Source organism: Echinops telfairi, unplaced genomic scaffold, assembly GCF_000313985.2.
Source record: "Echinops telfairi isolate 266 unplaced genomic scaffold, ASM31398v2 ScPeMD7_31;HRSCAF=116, whole genome shotgun sequence".
Taxonomy (NCBI): domain Eukaryota; kingdom Metazoa; phylum Chordata; class Mammalia; order Afrosoricida; family Tenrecidae; genus Echinops; species Echinops telfairi.
Genome location: NW_022103928.1, coordinates 24,359,284 through 24,382,048, shown reverse-complemented (window position 1 = coordinate 24,382,048; position 22,765 = coordinate 24,359,284). Strand labels below are relative to the sequence as shown.

The 22,765-nt window shown below is 40.5% G+C and overlaps 1 protein-coding gene across 1 annotated transcript in view; it reads right to left on the bottom strand.

Annotated features, from left to right (window-relative positions):
* Nucleotides 1-22,765, bottom strand: part of DNAH12 (dynein axonemal heavy chain 12) — a 197,129-nt gene that overhangs the window by 31,785 nt on the left and 142,579 nt on the right. The window contains exons 56-65 of the mRNA XM_045290129.1: nt 20,533-20,747; nt 18,820-19,012; nt 13,522-13,714; nt 10,093-10,265; nt 7,363-7,503; nt 4,854-5,012; nt 4,544-4,688; nt 1,571-1,721; nt 1,125-1,378; nt 801-941 (exon numbers count right to left, since the gene is read on the bottom strand). Of these exons, the coding sequence (XP_045146064.1) occupies nt 801-941; nt 1,125-1,378; nt 1,571-1,721; nt 4,544-4,688; nt 4,854-5,012; nt 7,363-7,503; nt 10,093-10,265; nt 13,522-13,714; nt 18,820-19,012; nt 20,533-20,747 (1,765 nt within the window). The remainder of the gene's footprint in view (nt 1-800; nt 942-1,124; nt 1,379-1,570; nt 1,722-4,543; nt 4,689-4,853; nt 5,013-7,362; nt 7,504-10,092; nt 10,266-13,521; nt 13,715-18,819; nt 19,013-20,532; nt 20,748-22,765) is intronic.

Sequence of the window (22,765 nt, the reverse complement as noted above, 5' to 3'; positions counted from 1 at the left end):
CACTCCACCGGGGATGCGGGAAGAGGCGAGGAGAGCAGCAAGGAGAGTGGTCCCTTTTGCCAGCAAGGTCCGCCCCGAGAGCGCGACCACACCACATTCATCTCACAGTTACTTTAATTCATGTACTCCTTCATGGTTTTTCACTATTCATACCAAAATCTTACTCTGTGCTACTTGTTCTCATGGCCACTGAGCCAATTCCTAAAAAACTTCCAAGGGCTCATGTAGAAAGTGAGAATAATGAGGGCAATAAATGTACAAATGTGCTTGACACAATGGATGGATGGATGGGTTGTGATAAGAGTTGTAGGAGCCCCCAATAAAATTATTTAAAACAATTTTAAAAACAATTTTATCAGTATACAATTCATATATCATACAACTCAATACTTTAGACATATTTAAATCTATTTGTTCACCAATCAGCGTCCCGGGTGCTGATGCACATGAAAGTTTGAGAATGACGCCAAGGGGGTCCCTTATATTTTCTCCTTATACCCCAGTGCTCAGCTGTTTTTACCACCCGAGAGGGTACCAGTGAAGCCTGACCCCTTGCTGCTGCTGGTCCTGAAAACTCCAAACCACTGCCAGTCCAACCATGCTGGCTCACTCACCCCCCTGAAAGTTTCTGCTACTGTAACTGTTCCAATGTCTCATGTGGAAAGTGGAACAGGAAATATGGAGGATAAAATGGTGAACAAGGAGGTTATCGTTTCTTTCTTGTTAGGAAATGACTACAGTTTAAAATATTATTTTTTAAAAGTTTATATTTCCCACACATTTTTTAAGTTCCCACTTACCGCTTCCTTTCCAGGGCATCCCTTGAAGAATTCTTCATCAGAAATTGGATCAGAGAGATATGACTGCAGGAGATTTAGGCGGAGACCCGTGGGAGGTTCGTTTGTCATTTTCACACCGTTCTGCAGAATTGTTACCGGGAACTAAGACAGAGGAAATGCACAGCCTTACACACTGTAGCAAGCTCAGGCCCTGACGTCATACTGGTTGATAACAAAGTAAGTATAAAGTACAAAAGCTCATAAGGGCAGGTATTCAAAACTTAAGATGTGTACAGTAATCAATGATTAGATAAATGTACTGAACTCCTTGAGAAATAAACGTACTTTCGGAGATGGGTAACTTGTGAGCCAAAGCCTAAAGGAAGAGTTACAGATTTCAGAAGAAAAATCTTCACATATTTTTTCCAACATGGGCATCCAAGAGACAGCAAGGTGACAGTTCTGCAGGCAAACCCACGTCCCATCTTCCAGTGCTGACTTAATCATTTTTGTTGCAATTGGTCCTTGTCCCTGTCCCAGTGAAATAGCTTGAAACTTATTTCCAGACATAGCTTTATCATTTGCAAATTTCAGCAGGCCTAAAATGGGCACAAAAACATGATCTCACTACTGATGCTAGAATTACCAAATATGCCTCATGATTTCAATGTCCAGATGTAATTGTGGAAAAACTGGAGTTATTAATTGATTTGCAACCTTATATGATATGTGCATTGTGCAAGATGCCTTCTTTGTTATTCCTGACAAGTTTGCGATCTGGATTCACTTACTAGCCATGGGATCTGCGCCTGGAGACAGCACAAACACTAAGGGGATGGTGCAATTTGAATCCAAGTAGCTCTTTGCCAAATCAAACGGTGGAGGCTCTACAAACTTTTTCCCGAGTTTGTCAGTTACGTAATTGGTTATGGCTGGGGTGATCTGTTGGGGACAGAAAATATGACCTTTAGAGTAACTGTTGTGCCTCACAGAACAGCTGATTGTCACTGAGAACTAACAAAGAGTAAACTGGGTCTAATGGCAGAGAAAGTCATGACACACGTCATAAAGTACGAATGTCCTTACTATATATAAAGCTCCCACAAACTCATAGGGCAGATCCAGCTTTCAAGAAGAAAACCTGACAACGGAGGTAAACAATTTACAGAAAATGGAATACAAAGGGATTTTAAACATATAAGAAAGATGCTCAGCCTCATTCAGTATTGCAGATGGAAAACTGACCCCCTCTTTTGCTGCTTTTTGGTACCAGAACCCAGAGATTTCCCAACCTTTTGAGCAGCTCCTTATGACCGTGTGACTAAATTTTGACCAGATAGATATAAGTAAAAATTATATATGGAACTCCCAGATCACATTTTAATAAGGAAGTTGCCTTCCTTTAATACTTTTGTTCCCTCTTCAACAGATGTGCTTGTGAGCACCTTGCAGGTGAGGCCGCACTCTAAGGGATTCTCCCCTGGTGTGAGAAGGCACCCATAATCTCCCGGTAATCTCATGCACAGAGCATCTGGCCAGCCTGCAGCCATTTGCCTCTGAGCTATTAGGAGAGAGTGCAGTGAAGAGCCGCATTTTAGCTCTTTCTTCTACTGCAGCTTAGTCCATACCGGAGTATGGACTCATAAAAAGGAGACAAATACAAATTGTAACTCTTGAGTGCCATTTTTCAACTATTAAATGGACAATGGTCTAAAACTTGGGCAATATACTGTGGGAGCAAAAGTATGGGTACAAAGATACTCTTAGACATTGCCGTGGAAGAATAGAGCGGTATGTTTTTCACAGATGGCAATTTGGCAATACCTATGAAAGTCCAAGGGACATATGAGAAATGACTATTCAATACGTTTCTTCACTGCAGTATTTTAAGAATAAAAACCAAAAAACAGACTCACTGCTATCTAATCACTTGTTTCTGGACTCATTGGGACCTCATAGGATAGATAGGGTAGAACTGCCCTTGTGGGTTTTTGAGACACAAACTAACTCTTTATAGGAGTAGAAAGCTCATCTTTCTCCCTAGGAGTGGCTGGTGGTTTCAAATTCCTGACCTTGCTGTCAGCCCCCCAGTTCATAAGCTGGTACGCCACTGAAAGACTGAGAAGTGGAGATGGGAGGTAAACCTTTCATAATATACCCACATATTGATGTGATTCAGGAGTTTTTGAGTTTGGAACCACAGACATGCTACTTATGAATTACATTAAAATTCATTAAAAACAAAAGCTACTCATCAACACTAGAAACATGAAATAGGTACACAGAGGCCCGAGACCCTCATAGTTATCCAGTGCTGTGGTTTCAGGACTACCGTGAGGGGTGACTTCGACAAATGCAAACTATTTTCTCAGAGTTGATCTGAAGTCAGAGCTCCAGTGGTAGGGTAAGACTTGCTTTGTGGATTCCAGAAGAAAGACCCTTATCTCTTCAGCTTCTCCTTCCTGGCTCCTCGTGGGCGATCTCCTCAGGCGTCCGTGCTCTAGTGGTTATGAGCTGGACTGCAAAGCTCTAAGGTCAGCAGTTAGAAACCACCAGTGGTTCCGCCAGAGAAAGACGAGGTTTCTACTTCTGTACAGAGTTACAGTCTCAGAAACACCCAGGGGAGGTTCTATCCTGTCAGAGAGGGTCGCTATGAGCCAGAATCGACTCAATGGCAGTGTGTGGTTTTCGAAGATCACCATTTTTGGCATCAATTTTGGCCCATCTCTGTTTCCTGGCTTGCTTATTTAATCTCTTTTCTACCTCAAAAAAAAAAAAAAAAGACTCAAAATACAACCTACACACACCCTGCCTCATTAACTTAACAGGCAACCCATTTCCAAATGGGATGATAATCATAGGGATAAAACATATTTTGCAGGGGCCACAATTCAATCCGTAACAAAGACATCATTTTCTAAATGCCAAACAATTTAGTGAAAACTCTAGAAATTCAAAGGAAGGAGGAGAGCTTCTCCGAGACCTCTGCAGTTCTGGAAGCCCCACGAGGTAGATAAGGAGGGAAAGATGGCACCTTGGTGCAACTTTGAGCAATTCTGTTAGTGGAAGCTTCTTGGTAGAAATGACATGGGATGGGGAAAAGTACAAGGTTAGCACACTGACTGCCAAGCTATAGTTTTGTCTTACTGAAAAACCACAGAGCTTTTTTTTTTTTAAAAGAGTTTATAATGATGTACCATCTTTTACCTTGCTTTTATGAGCAATGATGATTTTCAAAATGTTATCCTTGTACCTCACCGAAGGAGCTCTGGTGACACAGTAGGACACACACGGGACCCGACCTTAAGACAGTCATAGTCTCGTGGGGGATGAATGCTAACAAATAGAAATGACATCATCCAGTGTGATCCTAGCTGTAATGTTTCAACACAGACAAATCTTTATAAAAGCAGACTGTCTCCCACAATGAAACACTCCTTCTCCCACAGAGAGGCTGGTGAGTTTGAACCACCAATCTTTCCATTGGCAGCTGAGAACTTTAAGTACAGTACTGTACCACCACAAGCTCTTTGGACTCTTGCATAGGGCAGTCAAAAAAATGTTAAAAAACGGTGGTGAGAAATGTTTCCCCAGTTGAAGAAAACTCAAAACCCAGAGATCCAAAAAACTTAATGAACCCTAAGCAGGATAACCAACCTCGTCAAGCCTTTGAAGAGAGATAACCCAATAGCAATAACTTTAATCCTAGTATTCTGCAACAGGAAATTTATCCGAGCTCCAAATAGAATATTTTTGTCTTTTACCTTATCAGGTCGCAGGCACCGAAGAATTATGATTCTCTGTAGTTCATTTAGTGCTGTATCCATTGGTTGTGGAAACTTAGCATTATGTGGCTCTTTACTGTCATAGATTCCCCGCCAGTCCTGTATATTTTCACAGAAATGTTCCCTAATGAGAAAGAAGCTTGATTATTCTTTTCATTGGATTAAAATAGACAAAAAAGGTTTCTAGAACGAGGATAAAAAAAGACAGCTGTAGGACCATTTAAAAAGCATTAGATTGCACACTTATTTATAACGATTCAAGGCTAAGTCATCTAATTTAAATAGTTACCTGAACCCTGTGAAGGCAGGGTATTCACTTGCTCGACAAATTTCCTCCCAGCTTTTCTCCTGTAGCCAAGATGGATCAGGATTTTTCTCAGGATTCTTAAGACTTACTCCTCCCGTTAAAAGAAACATCAGTTCCTGGTATTCAATCTCTTTCCTTGCCCTGCATTCATAAAATAAGGGAGGGTATAAATTATTGATCTTAAAATTGAACATCAATTTCTGTATGTACCCAGAATGGACTAAACAAGTTTAGCCTTCTGCTGCAGACAACTAGAAAACCAGGAGGGCGGTCTGGGGATGGGGCGAAGACGAAACAACTGCTTTTGGAAATTGTTATGCAGGACTTGGGTCTTTGAAAGAAGGGATACAAGTCAGGTCAGGCCTAGGGGTCTGCCTGAGGTACTTTCTGGACCGTGGATCGTGGATCGGAAGGGGGTCTGAATCAGTGCTTGGCAGTACTGCTGAGCCAAAGAGACAGAGTGAAGGAAGTCTGAGGTAGCTCCCTCGAGAGGATGGAGTCCGTGGTAAAGGAGCTCCAGAAATCAGCACACGCGTCTTCTTGCTTCCGGTGCTAAATAATAAGGCATGGCACTTAGCTCACTGCAGGCCCATAGCAATCCTATAGGACAGGACAGAACGGCCCCTGTGGGCTTCCAAGTCTGTAACTCTTTATGGGAGTAGAAAGCCTATCATCCTCTTGAAGAGCGACTGGTGGTGTCAAACTGCTGACCTTGCAGATCACTACGCAGCATGTAAACACTATGCCACCAGGGCTCCTCATAGGGTTAAATCCCCACTCCCTTTTAAAAAAATCATTTTATTGGGGGCTCATACAGCTCATCACATTCCATCCATTGTGTCAAGCACATATACTTCCATCATTAAAAAAATTTCTTTCTACTTGAGCCCTTGGTATCAGCTCCTCGTTTTTTCCCCTCCCTCCCCCACCCTCCCTCCACAGGGTTAAATTCTATCAAGCTTAAGAAAGGATTTCTGGGGAGCTGTAAACTCAGTCATTCCCATATCTCACACAAATCTGGAAATTAAGGGGCTTCAAAACATTTGTGGAAAAATTCCAGTATCTTTTTTTTTTCATCCATGAATTTTTTGAAACCCCCTCCTATGAGTTCTTGCCAGGCAGAATTGCGCCTGTTGAACACCAAAGTAATTCACACAACAGAAAAATCATACCTCATAGTGAAGTATTGGCATAGAGGCTATGCTAAAACTGCCATAGAAATCTTGAAAGGATCAAACTAACCCCACAGTAATTTACCTACCTGCAAAAGTAAAGTGCTTTAAAGGAATACAATGTAAAATTTACATCCATAACCAGGAGACACATCAATCAATAGAAGCAGTCCTAGAACTGGTAGATATGATACGATTAGCAGACATGAATGTTAAAACAGCTGTGATGCTGGAAGCTACGTCGCTGGCATTTTAAAGACTAGCAGGGTCATCCAACGTGAACAGGTTTCAGCAGAGCTTCCAGGCGAAGAACAGACTACCAAGAAGAAACAGGTTATCCACGTCAGAGGAATCACCCAGTGTTTTCTTCATCCTTCTTCCTTTTTTGTGGGGGGTGGGGGTGGGCTGGGAGGCGAGGCTGGGGGACTGCATTTTTTATAGTGAATTGGATGAAGAAAGTGCTAATACTATTGTAGAAGCCATAGTGATCAGAGAAGTGCACAAGTAAAATGATGAAGTAAGCAGTGCAAAAACACATTCTCTTGGAAGAAGCTATGCAGAGGACATGCGCTCTCCATTCAACGATGTCTGCACATTTTAATGTGTAGCCACGGGCGTGTCCTCAATGTCACGGCACCTTCCTGCCTCTTCCCGAGGTTCCTTCAGCCATTCGGCCTTTGTGGTAGAGCCAGTGCTGCTCTTTGGTCTCAGGCGGTTCCTTGCCAATGTTTTAGTTCATTTCACAGCCTCTGTTTGGTTGGCTCTAGGCTTGAAGGGTATTTAAAGGTGACAGTCTTAGTGTGCCATCGACCTCTATCACACCAGTTAAGTCTTGTCTTTTTTATGACTTTTAGTTATGTTCTACATTTTCTTCCCATTCTGCCTCAGACCGTTCGTGGTCTTGATCAGAGAGGTTGGTCATGTAGCCAGACACAGCTAGTTCTTTTGGTCTCCGAACAGCTGAGGCTGTGGGTCATGTTTTCCATTCATCCTCTGGACTAATTGTTTTCCTGTTTTTTCAGTTTTCTTCATTTTCCCTACTTCTAGACCAGGAGAGGCCAACAGTTGTAGCTTAAATAGCCAATCAACAGCTCTTAAGACCCCAATCACTACTCACTGAAGTAGGATGTGGAGCACTGTCTTTGTGAACTATGCTAAACCAATGGACCAAGTTGTCCCCTGAGACAGTAGTTCTAAGCATCTAAGTGCAATGACTCATTCTCTCAAGGTGGTTGGCTATAAGAAGTAATTTTAAGATTTGATCTTAAATTCATGATAGGTTTTCTAAGTGAGTAAATTAAGAAAAAACAAGTACTTACAGAAGAAGATTGGCACATAATAAAAAGGAAAACAATAGCTTGTCCTTCTCAAATAGTGATCGGCATATATTACAATACAAATTGTATGTGAAGTGGTCATTTAAATATCGTAGGCGCTTTTCCAAAATTTTGGATTTGTTACTAAAAAGTTAAAAATGAAAATACACTGAGTCAAAAGAAGTAACATTTATGAATTAAAATATAAGCTATTTTTACTTCACATATTATTAAAAACATACTACACATACTGTCTGTGGAACTGCACACACAGGTACACACACACACGTGCATGCGAAACTGTGAAGTTTGAGTAATCTCTAAGAATTATACCAATGTCGACTTCCTGATTATGGTATTGTGCTATAGTCACACATGGCGTCATGGAAAAACTGTGTGAAAGTACATGGTACCTTAGTTTCCTTTTTTAAAATGCTTCTTATGAATCTATACATATTTCAAAATAAAAGGTCTTTAGAAATCCTATGAGAAAGAGGAGTATGGTTATGCAATCTATTCCCAAAATCCCACATTTCTTATTCTACCTCCAAATGACTGAAAACAATCAGTTAATTAAGAGTATCCACTGATATTCACTCTATTCGCGTGAGGCTAGAGAGGGAAATGTAAGAGATAAAAACATATGAGACATTTTCATACCCCAAAGAAGCTTAGACTTCAGATCACTCACTCTCGATGCCATCAAGTCGGTTCTCATACTGACCCTGCAGGGTAGGGTAGAACTGCCCCTGTGAGTTTTCAAGACTAACTCTCTATGGGAGTAGAAAGCCTCATCTATCTCATGAGGAGCGGCTGGTGGTTTCAAACTGCTGACCCTGTGGTTAGCAGCTCAATGTCTAAGCACTAGATAAAGATCTAACTATTAAAATATGCATTAAAAATCAGAAAATATATAGACAAAGGCCATTATTTCTAAATAGGGTTATGATTTATATTTATTCTTTATGTTTTATAAATCCTGTTAAAATTCTTATAATACTCATTTTTTTCAATACAATTTCAAAAATCATTTATGGGAATGTAAAATGACAGTCATTCTGAATAACAGATTGACAATTTCTTTAAAAACAAAGCAAGCAACTACCAGTTGTCCCAGCGATTGTATTTCTCTCAGAAAAATGAAAAATTACATTTACACAAAAACCTGTCTGTTTATAGCAGTTTTGTTCATAATAGTCCCCAGAGTAGAAATAACCCAGATGATCACCAGGCAAGAGTGAAACAAACTGCACACATATCTGGACTACGTTCTCAGCAGTAAGAAGGAGCAAACATGCAACAAGCCAGATGAATTTCCAGAGAACTACAGCAAGTTAAAAAAAGACAATCCAACAAAGTCATATACTGTGTAATTCCACTTACATAACATTATTTTAAAAATCACAAAAATGAAGGACAGATTTGTAGTTGGCAGGCAGTAAGGAGGGAATGCAGGTGGTAGGGAAGTTATAAAAGGACAGCATAAGGGATCTTCGCTGGTTTGCAAAACTGTTTTATATCTTTCCCCCCTCCCTGGTTCATGTTGTCTTTCTTTCTTTCTTTTCATTATAATGGGGTCCCTCAATTGTAGCCCTTATTAAACCAGTCCATAGTGGTAGCCAGGCATCATCTGGCTCTTCTGGTCTCAGGTATTTGCAGCCATGGCTCCTGTAGGCTCTTGGCCCTGTAGACTAGTTTCTTCTGTTACTCCAGTTTCTTTCTTCCTCTTTTGCACTCACAAGTAGAGACCATTAGTTGTATCTTAGCTGGTGGTTCATGAGCTTTTGTGGCCTCAAACACTACTCATCTCATTCTAAAGGAGATCATGAATCTTGTGACCTATACTAATTTTGTGACCTAATTGTCTCATGATACTAAGGTCTGAATTGTCTCATGATACCAAGGTCTTAAGCTTCCAAACCCAGAAAACTGGTATTGAAAGGTTCTTGGTTATATCTAAGAAGTATCTGTAACTATGTCCCCTATGAATGTGTACATACACATAGACACATACAGATGTATGCATGTACATAAACATGTATACACATACAAATATACTTATATCTATGTACACATATGTTTATTTACATCTGTACTTACCTATACATATATATGCCGGTACACATACATACATATGTGGCTATATTGATTTTTTTGGTTATTGTTAGTGGAACTGTTTTATATTTTGATTAGGTCAAGGTGAATATTCTGGTTGTGATGTGGCATTATAGTTTTACATTGTGAGAGACTACATGTGAATCTACAACTATCTTAAAATTAGAAATCTATTCTTTTTGTAAAGTAATACTTAGATCTCTGGGAACTGGGTAGAGAGACTGTAGATAGTGACCTTTTTGTACAGGGATGACTTTTGGAATCATATTAATGTCTCATGCACATGAAAACATAGTACAGTTGAAATCAATAAGTATGAGAAGAAAACACTAAAATGGAATACAAAAATAAACAAATAAAGCTAATTGTATTTCACCTAAAGAGCATCATCACACTGGGAGGCAGGGACTAACCCAAGTAACCCTAGACTCAAATCTTGATCTCGAGTGGGCGTGAAACACAACTTAAAATAGGAAAAAGGCATAATTGCCTGCTTCTCCCTCTTCTCCCCTTTCTTTTGTGTTCTATATGAATATGCATTACAAAATATAAGAAAAAAACTTTAAAATTTTTAAATGAGAAGGAAAGTAAACATAAACGAAGCTAGGTAATGCTTACCTGTCATGAATAGAATTGATATAAAGGTTCACAAACCAGCTAAGAGAGTACTGGTACATGGGGTCAATGTTAGCCAGATCTGCAATGCTAAAGAACAATACTGATGAATGTTTAGCGATGGGTCTATAACCTTCTCGAGACTCTGCTATTTTGAGTTCTGTTTTCTCTGCAATCTAAACGAAGAAGAGGAAAAGAAAATCAAGATTAAAAAAGAATTTATAAAAAGCACCTCCTAACCCAATCACATTTATTAAAAGGACCCTATCATGCTCAGTGCCAGAAAGAAAAGGAAAGGGAACAAGGAGAAAGGAAGACGAGAGGGACGGAGGAAGGGACCCATGGACGCAGGGCAGGAAAAAGCAAAGGAAGAAAGACAGCTCGACAAATGTAGGAAAGACATTTTCTAAGAAATAAACATTGCAAACATATGTTAGAGATGAACATGTTTAATCAAGTAAATGTTGAGAATCTATTGCTTGTAAAAATATTCCAGTCTGTGATATGTATATGTATTAAAATTTCCAAGAATTGAAAATACTAAAGTCCAGTCTAGAGTTTTGTTTAATCTGTGTCTTGGGTTAAAAAAAGAAAAGCATGCTTGTTTTTCTCACACTGGGCGGGTGGACACACACCGCCATCAAGTCAGTTCTGACTCACAGTGGCCCTGTAGGCCAGAGTGGAACTGCTCCATAGGGTTCTAAGGCTGTTAATCTTTTTTTTTTTAATCATTTTATTAGGGGCTCATATCACAATCCATACATACATCAATTGTGTAAGGCACATTTGTACATTCATTTTCCTCATCATTCTCAAAACATTTGCTCTCCACTTAAGCCTCCGGCATCAGATCCTCATTTTTTCCCCCTCCCTCCCGGCTCCCCCCTCCCTCATGAGCCCTTGATAATTTATAAATTATTATTTTGTCATATCTTGCCCTGTCAGAAGGCTGTTAATCTGTATGGAAGTTGACTGCCTCCTCTTTTCTTCATTCCAACCACCAACCTTTTGGTAAGCAGTCAGTGCTTCACAAACTACAACACCAAGGATCCTTTAAGGGTCCAGGAGGAGTGAAATAGAAGTCAAGGCAAGTACTCCCTCAATGCAAGAACACTTTGTTCTATTAAACTGGCATTCTATGATGCTCACCTTCCCGACACGATCGCTGAAGACAAAGCACGTGCATAAGCAAATGTGGTGAAGAAAACTGATGGTGCCCAGCTATCAAAAGATATAGCGTCTGGGGTCTTAAAGGCTTGAAAATAAACAAGCGGCCATCTAGCTGAGAAGCAACAAAGCCCACAGGGAAGAAACACTCCAGCCTGTGCAATCATGAGGTGTCGATGGGATCAGATATCAGGCATCAAAGAACAAAAAAGTCTTATCAATGTGAATGAAGGGGAGTGTGGAGTGGGGACCCAAAGCCCATCTGTAGACAACTGGACATCCCCTTACAGAAGGGTCTTAGGGAGGAGATGAGCCAGTCAGGGTGCAGTGTAGCAACGATGAAACATACAACTTTCCTCTAGTTCTTTAATGCTTCCACCCATCACACTATCTCATGATCCCAATTCTATCTTACAAATCCGGCTAGACCAGAGGATGTTCACTGGTGCAGATAGGAACTGGAAACACAGGGAATCCAGGACAGATGAATGCCTCAGGACCAGTGGTGAGAGTGGCAATACTGGGAGGGTGGAGGAAAGGTGGGGTAGAAAGGGGGAATTCATTACAAGGATCTACATATAACCCCCTCCCTGGGGGGCGGACAACAGAAAAGTGGGTGAAGGGAGATGTCGGACAGTGTAAGACATGAACAAAATTTTTTATAAATTATCAAGGGTTCGTGAGGGAGGGGGAGCAGGGAGAGGGGGGGAATGAGGAGTTGATACCAAGGGCTCAAGTAGAAAGCAAATGTTTTGAGAATGATGATGGTGCACAATGTAAAAATGTACTTGACACAATGGATAATGGGATGGATTGTGATAAGAGTTATAAGAGCCCCAATAAAATGATTTTAAAAAGTAGTAGTAGTAGTCAAGGCAAGATAATGCAATCAGTTTGAGATGAAAATGCATACTGAATTAAAAACTAAGTTTGTAATAATTAATGGCACCCAGCCAGAAAGAGATTAAATGTCTCTCTCTTTGAAAGACAAAGTACTTGAACCAACAGATTTTTGTATCTCCTTTCCCCCTTAGTCTTAATAATCCCTCCATGATAAACATATCTTCTCTCCACTTAAAACCAACCAAACAAAACCAGATTGGAAAGAGAACCATGAGAGGTTGGTTCTGTTCTGATGGAAATGGGGAGGAGGACACGAAAGAATAGCTCAGCCATAGTCCCAGGAGGGTGACTGTTTCAAGAACCTCCTCCTCTGGCTCCACCATGATTTACAAAAGAACAACAGTGCACATGCTGAGTCTTCTGTCCCAGATTCGGCGGATGTTGGCCGTAGATGGAACAAGGATGCTGAGTGACCAGTGCAATTCCTATGCAGCTTTTTCTTCAGTTTCTGATCAGCCCAATGTTAAAGAACAGCAAGAACAAAACAGTTGCTGGCGAGTCAATTCCAACTCCTGCCAACCCCATGTGTGTCAGAGTAGGATATGTGGTCTGTAGAGTTTTCAGTGGCTAATTTGGGGCATAGTGGTTACACGGTGGGCCGCTGGCCACTGGCCGCACCACCAGCAGTTTGAAACCACCAGGTACTCCTCAGGAGCAAAATGGAGCTTTCTACTTCTGCAGAGAGTTACTGTCTCAGAAACTCAGAGGGGCAGCCCGATCCTGTCCTAAAGGGTGGCTATGAGTCAGCATCGGCTCGATGGCAGTGAGAATTTGGGGAAGTAGGGCACCAAGCTCTTTGTTAAAAGACAAGCAGACTAACTGTATGCATCATTCAGGGACTCCTACCCCAATGTTAGGTAGTACTTAATTCACTAGATGGGTCAGGAGGAATCAAAAGGTCTGAAGCATCCATACATTTGGCATGTACACGGTATTCTGCGATATCATTTAATTGTGTGAACTTAGGCATCAGCCTTTCTGGGCCCTAGTTTTCTCAACTATGAAATGAAAAGATGACTGGTAACTAAGGCTTCGTCCACCCATAAGGTGGTAGGATCTTCTAAGAAAGAGATGTAACACCTAAATACCATTTAATTATGTTAGATGATAATAAATCTCTCTCTAAATTTTTCATTCTAAATTCATTTCATCTATAGGGATACCATATAGATTGGATGTTTTGAATAATTCTGATAAGAGCGATAGAGATAGATAGAGATTGTGATTTAAAATTCTTTTCTGTATTTTGGTATTTTATCAATTATTTCTTCTTTCCCAAGAAGCCAAACAGAGCACTTTGTTCAGGGCCTGAAAGCAAATTGGGATCGTTAAGAACAGAAACATTCTATGTTCTTTTTTCACCTGTTGTTTCTTTGTGATCTCATTGGACATCAGTTTAGCAGAGTCTAAGACTTTGATCGCACTTTCATCTTCTAAAATGTTCCCTTCTGAATATGATAATGTTTCCAAAATTTTTTTCTCTATGTCTTTTAGTTGCTTTTTATTAGCTGCAGACTGAAGAATAAGAGCATTACGTTCCTCTTCTAATTCTGGTCTAAAAAGGTAGAAACATCAAGTCAAAGTTTAGTAGGACTTTATCTAAATTTATATCTAAGTATTATGTATCACAGTTTTATAGGAATTTAAATAAAATTTCAGATATGTAACACAAACTAAGATGGTTCCATCTCTTTAATCTTAATATTTTTAAAAAGAAAATTACTCCCATACAATTATGGATACTGAGAAATTTAGGGAAAAAAGCATTATTGCATACATGTAAAGGTGGCAATAACTTATACAACAGTAAGTTTAAGAATATGCTAGGTTTTTATAGGTTTAGTATTAAGGTAGCAGATGGACATTGGGCCTCTACTCAAGGACTCCCTTAATGCAACAATACTTTGTTCTAATAACCCGGCATTCTGTGATGCTCACCTTCCCAACACCATCGCTGAAGACAAAGCGGGTGCATAAGCAAATGTGGTGAAGAAAGCTGATGGTGTCTGACTATCAAAAAATAAAGTGTCTGGGGTCTTAAAGGCTTAAAAATAAACAAACGGCCATCTAGCTGAGAAGCAACAAAGCCCACATGGAAGAAACACACCCGCCTGTGTGATCAGGTGTCGACAGGATCAGGTATCAGGCATCAAAGACCCAGAACAAAAGAATCTTATCATTGTGAATGAGGGGGAGTGCAAAGTAAAGACCCAAAGCCCATCTGTAGGCAATTGGACATCCCCTTACAGAAGAGTCACAAGGAAGAGACCAGCCAGTTAGGGTGCAGTATAGCAATGATGTAACATACAACTTTCCTCTAGTTCTTTAATGCTTCCTCCCCCGTACCCCTCCCATCATGACCCCAATTCTACCTTACAAATCCAGCTAGACCAGAGCACGTACACTAGTATAGATAAGAGCTGGAAACACAGGGAATCCAGGACAGATAAGCCCCTTAGGATCAATATTGAGATTAGTGATACCAGGAGGGGAAGAGGAAGGTGGGGGAGAAAGGGGAAACCGATCACAATGATCTACATATAGCCCCCTCCCAGGGGGGTGGACAAGGACAACAGATAAGTGGGTGAAGGGAGACATCAGTCAGTGTAAGACCTGAAAAATAATAATAATGTATAAATTATCAAGGGTTCATGTAGGAGGAAGGGAGGGCGGGGAAGGGAGGGGGAAAATGAGAAGCTTATACCAAGGGCTCAAGTAGAAAGCAAATGTTTTGAAAATGATGGCAACAAATATACAAATGTGCTTGACACACGGAAGGATGTATGGATTGTGATAAGAGTTGCATGCCCCCAATAAAATGATAAAAACAAAAGTCAGGTTTATCCAAGTGGCACAACTGGTTATGTGAGAATAAGAACTCGAGAAGAGTAGGAAGTGTCTTATCTATTCTTGCCTTTGTCATCACTCAGCCTCCCTTTCATTATCTACATTAACAGAACTGAAAGAATGGTTCCTGATTCAGATAAAAGGTTAAGTGACAATAACAAAGATGGTGTGAAGCATCTAAATAGCACACTCCACCATGTTCTACAATATGCTGTAAAGTGTGGCAATTGTATAATTACATTTAATTGGATCTTCGTCTCAGAAACAGAAAACAAGTCACTGTCATCAAGTCACTGCTGACTCACACGAGCCTCCTCCAGGGGACTCCCAGGTCAGCATCCCAAACCCAACCCAGAGCTCAGAAGGGACTCTCAGGACTCTTGGAATTTCTACAGTGATTAGTCTTTGTCATTCATGGAAGTGCTCCAGATCCCAGTTGACAACTTATGCTAATAAGGTGGGGGGTTACCATGCCAGAAAGGCCTATCAGGTAGTAGCAGTTCCACCTGTGGGCTGATCAATAGATCATAAAAACAAAACAAATTCACTTGCAAGAACTGATGCCAATGCATAGCAATCCGATGGGACAGGGTAGACCTGCTCCTATGGGTTTCCAAGACTGTATTCTTTATGGAATTTGCTATGAACAAATCATTGGTTTTGCAAAATTCTATCATGCATTCTCCAGCTTCATTTCTATGACCAAGTCTGTATTTTCCAACTACTGTTCTTTCCTCTTGTTTGCAACTTTTGCATTCCACTCACCAGTAACTATCACTGCATCTCGATTGGATGTTTGATTGCTTTCTGACTGAAGTCCTTAGTAGAAACCTTCATTTTCTTCTTCACTAGCTTTTGTGGTTAGTGCATACATTTGAAGAATAGTTGTATTGATTTGATTTCCTTGACCATGGATATAATCCTATCACAGACAGCACTGTATTTCACGATTGACTGCACAATGTCCTTTTTGACAATGAATGTCATGCCATTTGTCTTGATTGTGTTATTCCTGGCATAGTAAACCATGTAATTTTGTGATTCAAAATGGCCAACACTAGTCCATTTCAGCTCACTAATGCCTAGGATATTGATCTTTATATATCCCGTTTCATTTTTTTAACAACTTCTAATTTTCCTAGATTCAGAAGCTGGGCATTGAATAAAGAAGACTGAAGAAGAATCGGTACATTAGGATTGTGGAGCTGGGAAGCAGACTGAAAGCACCATGGGCTGCTCAAAGGACAGACCCATCTGCCTCAGAGGAAGTGCACCCAGAGCGCTCTTAGAGGCAAGGACGACGAGACTTGTCTTACGGGCTTGGGACACATTGTCAGGAGAGCCCAGGAGGGGCAGGAAGGGAGAGGAAGGCCCTCAGGGAAATGGGCTAACACTGTGGCTGCAGCAATGAACTCAAGCATGGGAACAATTGTGAGGCTGGAGCTTTGTTCTGTTGTGCATAAGGTCACTACTGGTCAACACTGACTCATAGGCAGCCAACAACAACTCTTTAGAGGAATAGAAAGCCTTGTCTTTCTTCTGAGCAGTGGCTAGTGCTTTCAAACTGCTAACTTTGAGGCTCACAGGCCAAAGGGTAACCACTACTACGCCACCAGGGCTCCTCAGTCATACCTGCACAATTAAACCCCAGTAAAGCCTCTAGAAACTGAAGCCTGGGTGTTTCCTGGTTTGCGAAAGTCATTGAAGCCTGCGCGAGAGCTTAAACTCTAAGTACCAGGTTTGCAGCAGGCCATGCTTTAGTTGTTATTGGGTGCCTTGAAGTCCATTCCAATCAAAGCCATCCTACGTACAATAGAAGGAAACACCATATGGTCCTGCACCATCCTCACAATTGTTTGCGCCCATTTGGGCAGCCACTGCGTCAATCTGTCTCATTGAGGGTTTGCCTCTTTTTGCTGACCTCCTTTTTACCAAGAATGATGTCCTTTTCCATGGACTGGTCTCTCCTGACAATGCATTCAAGTAAATCTCATCCTCCTTGCTTTGAAGGAGCATTCTGGTTGTACTTCTTCCAAGACAGACTTGTGTGTTCTTCTGACAGCCCAGAGTACTTTCGATATTCGTTTCCAACATGATTTACAATGAGAAGCTTAAATCCAGTCAGAGATTCCACAGAGATTCAGCCTGGACGGAGTTCTTTCTGACCATTGACCAGCAATGTGAAAATCTTTGCCCTCAGAGAGTGTTTAAACGTGGATGACGCCCTTAGCCAGTGCAGGGATTTATCCCCAGGGATTTGTCTGGGGATGCCCTTGATGGAGATTGGGCGGCAGGGTCTAATCGTCACGAGGCACACACTGACTCTTTGGTAGGAGAACCCTGAGCAGATCTTGTAAGCTTTTCTGATCTGCCTCAGAACACATATTCCAATCATAGTACATTTGCTGCTTCTCTAGTCCTGTCTGCAGTGATGAAGTGATCACTGTCAATCATGATTTTGTGACAGTTTCGTTTTCCAGGTCCTATTTAAATGGCCACTTGGTTGTGAATCCTTGGACACCATCTTGGCCTTATACTGATGGTCTCCCTCATTTGGATGATTTGTTTTTACTTTTGTCTTGTCTTTGTCCTATTCAACACTTAATAAATGGGTCTGTAAAACATATATTTCATTTTGGGGTCTCCTTTTCCCTGAAAACAAGAATAAGAGGGTAGCATGTCTTCAGAACAGGAAGTTCCATGTTTGAGATCTTCCCAGACATCTCTTCTTTTTGCTGGTCCTAATTCAAATCCCCCCTGCCCCAATATAACAAATTTAGCTTTTTTCTGAGTTCTAAGAACTGTTTCAGTGACTTACTGAACCTGAAAGAGTAGTAGGAATCCCTGAATTTCAAGCCAGCACCCCAAGCTTATGACTGACACCCTGAGGGTATAGTAGGAGCCCCCTAATTTGTAGAGCAGAGGTCAAAAGTGAAGGGGCCCTAGGGAGCTTCAAAGTAGTGGTGGGTGTCTGAAATCTTGGTCAGACTTTGCATTCTGGAGAACTGTGACTTTGGATTTTTGAGAAGTGACCTAGCTGTGAGTGAACTGCATCAGAGGAAGTACTACATTTGCATTTGGTTTAAGAGATGATAATTAGTGTTATTATCTGAAGAGACAGATGCACATTGATATATTAACATGGTCTTAATTTGACATATTTAATTAATTTAATAGAGCACTTCATAATATTACATTAAGCTTCAAGTAGAACCATAAAATGCCTTAAAGTACAATTCTATGCTAGTAGCCTGTTATATTTTCTCATTAAAAAAATTAACACATTAGTAATGGGATAATTGATATATAAAGTCTGAAGGAAAGGATACATTTGCCCATAAGCTCAGCCATGATCACTGTTAATATTTTGGTTATTGTTTCCTTGTCTTTATATATCTATATAGCCATCCATCAATTCACTAGTGTTTTTTAAATAAAATGTCACCCATACTATACTGTATCCTAGTCAATCTCTCATTTCATTTATATCTTGTAAATAAGTCTTATAATGCATTTCTATTTATGTCTACAGCATTGATTCCTAGGGATTAGATTTCTGGCTCACACACTCAGATACAAGTTAGAACTAATGGCATGTCATTTTAATTAATCTCCCCATTCTAAAATCAATATACTGTGGTTGACTTATAAGTTTAATTTTACAGAATGGTTACATTAAAGGATTTCATTATTATTTTACTTATATTAAAATATAAAATTTGACATAGTTTAGAAATAATCACATAAGAAAAGTATTAGTGGTCTACGAATATTCCTTTCTACATCATTGGGATACCTGTAGGAAATACATACCTCTCCTTTGCAACAACAATACCTAGTAATTGATCTTCAAGTCCTTCTGGAGTTATCATGAAATTGAGCAGAGACACTTTTGTAGCTAGCTCTGGCATATAGTGTGGATTTCTCAGTTTTGTGGTAATGTAAAATTTGAAATCAAAGGAATATTCAATTATGACTTCACCAAGTCTGATGCAATCAATGCCACCTAAATTTCAGAAAACAAAGGTAGAATATACAAGACAAAGTTACATGATCTTTTATGTATTTATGTACTTCTAAGGCTTTGCCTGCCCATATAGTGGGTTACACATTGGGCTACACCAGGTCAGCATTTCGAAACCACGAGCCCCACCACAGGAGGTAGATGAGGCTTTCTCCTCCTGCAAAGACTTACAATCTTGGAAAGCCACAGAGGCAATTTTACTGTGTCTTCCTGGGTTGCTATGAGTTGGAATCAGCTCAATAGCACTGGGTTTGGTTTGAGTTATGGTCTTGCTTAGCTTACAAATAAAAAACTCTAAAATAATTTGAAATGGAAAACGTAACAAAAGCACAGACACCAGGACAACTATGCAGCAGGACTCACTCTGGGGCAGTGGAGGACAATTCATATCGGTTGTTATGGAGCCTTCTAAGTCGGGATTCATTTTTGAGCTTTGTTCCTCCATCTATTTTCTTTTTTTTTTTTGGTATTCTCTGCTGACAGTTTAAGTCCATCTAACATCAGATGTACTGCTGCAACCATTTTGAATTTTTTTTTTCTCTTTCTTTTTTAACATTTTATTAGGGGCTCACACAACTGTTATCCCAATCCATACACACATCAATTGTGTAAAGCGCATTTGTACATCGTTTCTCACCTCCATCTATTTTCAGCCATGGTTCCAAAATTAATTGCATAAGACTGGAGCTATTAAAGGTTCTAGAGTTTAACAGACCTCAAGTCAACCCTGGCCCACGTTCGCCATGACTGCAGGATCGCTCGGCGCTGGGATCAACTTGACGGCAGTGAGGTTGCTTGGGTGTTTGTAATAATGGGATTTGCATGATGTCTGGTTGCAAGACAAAGGGATTTTACGCTGGCTTCAACTTTATGTTCTCTGTAGCACTGCAAGAGTCCTTAGGGGGTGCAAATTGTTAAAGCATGAGGATGCACTAATGGTTGACGGTTCAAGCCCACACAGAAATAAGTGGGATGAAAGACCTGAAGATCTCCTTTAACCATTGAAAGTCCTACAGAGCACAGTCATACTGTGATACACGAGCTCCCATGAATCAGCGTTTCACTGATTTCTCTGTGTCAGAATCCACTCAACATGACACAACCATAAACACCAGTCTTGGTAACAGTGACTAAAGCAAGGTCCACAGTTCAAAACCACCAGCCCATTCAGGGGAGGAAAATGGAGCTTTCTACTCCCTTAAAGGGTTACAGTCCCAGAAATTCACAGGGGCAGTTCTACTCTGTCCTATGAGGTGGCCATGAGTCAGCACTGACTCAATGGCAGGGAGTGGCAGTCAGAAAGCAGCCATGAGATGGCAAAGGGTTTATTTGAGGTGACCTGACAATATCTATCCCTGAGAGCTTGTTTCACTCACAACAGTCGCACATACAAGTTCTGTTATTATCATTATTTTATTTATGTAGTGGCTTCTTTTATGCTTCAAAGATAACCAATCTTTTTTTTCCTTCAGTTTTATCAACTAGTGTTAATTGCCATTTACCTTGTTTAAAAGTTTGTCTAAGTAGTAAAGGCTCCAACGACGGATCCAGTTCTTCACCAACATTTTCTAATAGAAGCGGGGTTCCAAACTGAATACAATTTTCCAATGTTCTCATATAGTCTGAATCTGATAGCTTTATAACACTCAGCTGGTTTTCTTTCTCAGAATTTTTGATCCATTTATTGGCTTGGCCCTGGGGGTCAATCATTAAAGGCCTGAAATAGAATAAGAAAAAGTCTGAGGGAAAGAAATAAATGTTTGGCTTCCTCCCTCGTTGTGTAACTTTAATTTGAAATTCCATATCAATCTGTAAAAATGCGAAAAATTTCACATACATGATCAAGATTAAGCTTCATTAAAAAACCTGTGAAACAGAAGTGAAAGGGAATTTTATTCCCCCTTATTTTTCAAATTTAGAAATGCAGTCTAAAGTTTACAGGATAAATTCATTATCAGAAGTAGGATCTTGTGAGCCCATGAGTTATGTTCTTTCCAACACAATAAATGGCATTCCTAATCATTTTAATACATGGCATCTGCTAACATAATATGAAAATTATGTCCCACAATTATATCCCCAAAGCTCAACTGTTACAAGATGATAAGATATGCTTACAGAAGGTTTTCCTCAGGTGAGGAGCAGAACCACAAGTACGTGTCTTCTTGGTAAATTTGGAAATTGAGGCGCCATCAGTTTAAGGGGGCCCTGGAGGCATAGTGGTGACAAGCTGGGCTGCTAACTGCAACGTCAGCAGTTCGAAACCACCAGCCACTGCACAGAGAAAGATGAGGCGTTCTACTGCCATAAAGAATCACAGTCTCAGAAGCCCACAGGCACAGTTCTAGCCTGTCTGATAGGGTCTCCGTAAGTCAGAATCAACTCTGTCGTGATCATTTCTTTGTAAGAATTAATACCAAACTAGTCCCAAGAAGTTGGAGCTTGAGAAAGTCCCAAAAAGTCCAACTTTTGCAAGATGACAGTCAGCTCCCACGTTTCCACTCCTCCCTCAGGTAGACTCCCTCACAGTTCTGGGCTCGGCTAATCTTTACAGTGTTCCACAGCATACACAAAAGGTTGAAGAAATGCCTCATCCAGTGGTGGGTACAATTCAGCCCAAAGTCTCAAGGTCAGGGAGGGGTAAGCCAGACGCTGGGGCCAGAGGACATACTACACTCCTGGTCTTGGTGTTGTGATCACTCCCCCTGTTTCTCATTTTATACACAGCAGGATGGCGTTGTAGGGAATCTTATTCACAATTACTCACAGGTGAATCCCATCAGTTTCCTCCCCCACCTTCTTACAGGACCTGGCAGGGAAAAGTCGTTTGGTGGGAGTTACCTGGTGCAATGAAATTTCACCTAAAATTAATAATTTATTCTCCACCCTTGGACTGTATTTTATTTATGTGCATATGACCTGGTCCTCTAGCAAGACATTTCCAGTAAGCATTGACCTCCTACAACTCTTAATCAGACAGTCATTGCAGAAACCATTTTCTCTCTCCTCTAAGCTGTAGCATATAATTCTTTACATCCATTGTAAGTGATAATAAGTAGGATAACATCAAACAAAGAGTGTGACCTGATTCACACACTCTACTAAGGCCAGATCTTATTTCATCCTGTTCCAGTTTGTTAGCAGATAATGCCCTCCAAAATGAGACTATAGTCACAGGTGTATGAAGCCCAGAATGATAACATATTCCCCAAGGATTTTGGGCTGAAATGACCATATTCATTGACTATCACTCAGACTCGATGGCAGTGAGTTGGAGGTTTTTTTAAATCCATCAGTTTATGAACTTTTCCTATAAGTATGGCATATTGACTTAGTGCCCAGGAACATATGGTTGATGGTTTATGATATTAAAATAGGAGTGGCCTTTTCTCTCCTCAATGTTGCTGCCGACTGTCCTGAGTTCCTTTGATATTTTGCACAATATCTTAATTTATCTTTTAAAAAATGCAACACTTGGAGAATGGACAAATGGCAAGCATTTTATTGCATATATATTTACGTCCCGTCCCCCCCAAAGAGACACAAACAAGTGTTTGATCCAGGTCCTTTCAGCACTTCTTTGTGTTCCAATAGCATCTACAGCGCATGTCACTTTCCTTTTGCCTGCACACCAGCTCTGCAGTCAACCATTTCCGGAAAAAGTGAACTGTGTTCTTTTACTGTTCACTTTTATTTCCCTCCCAAAAGGCATAAACATCGAATGCTAGCTGATTG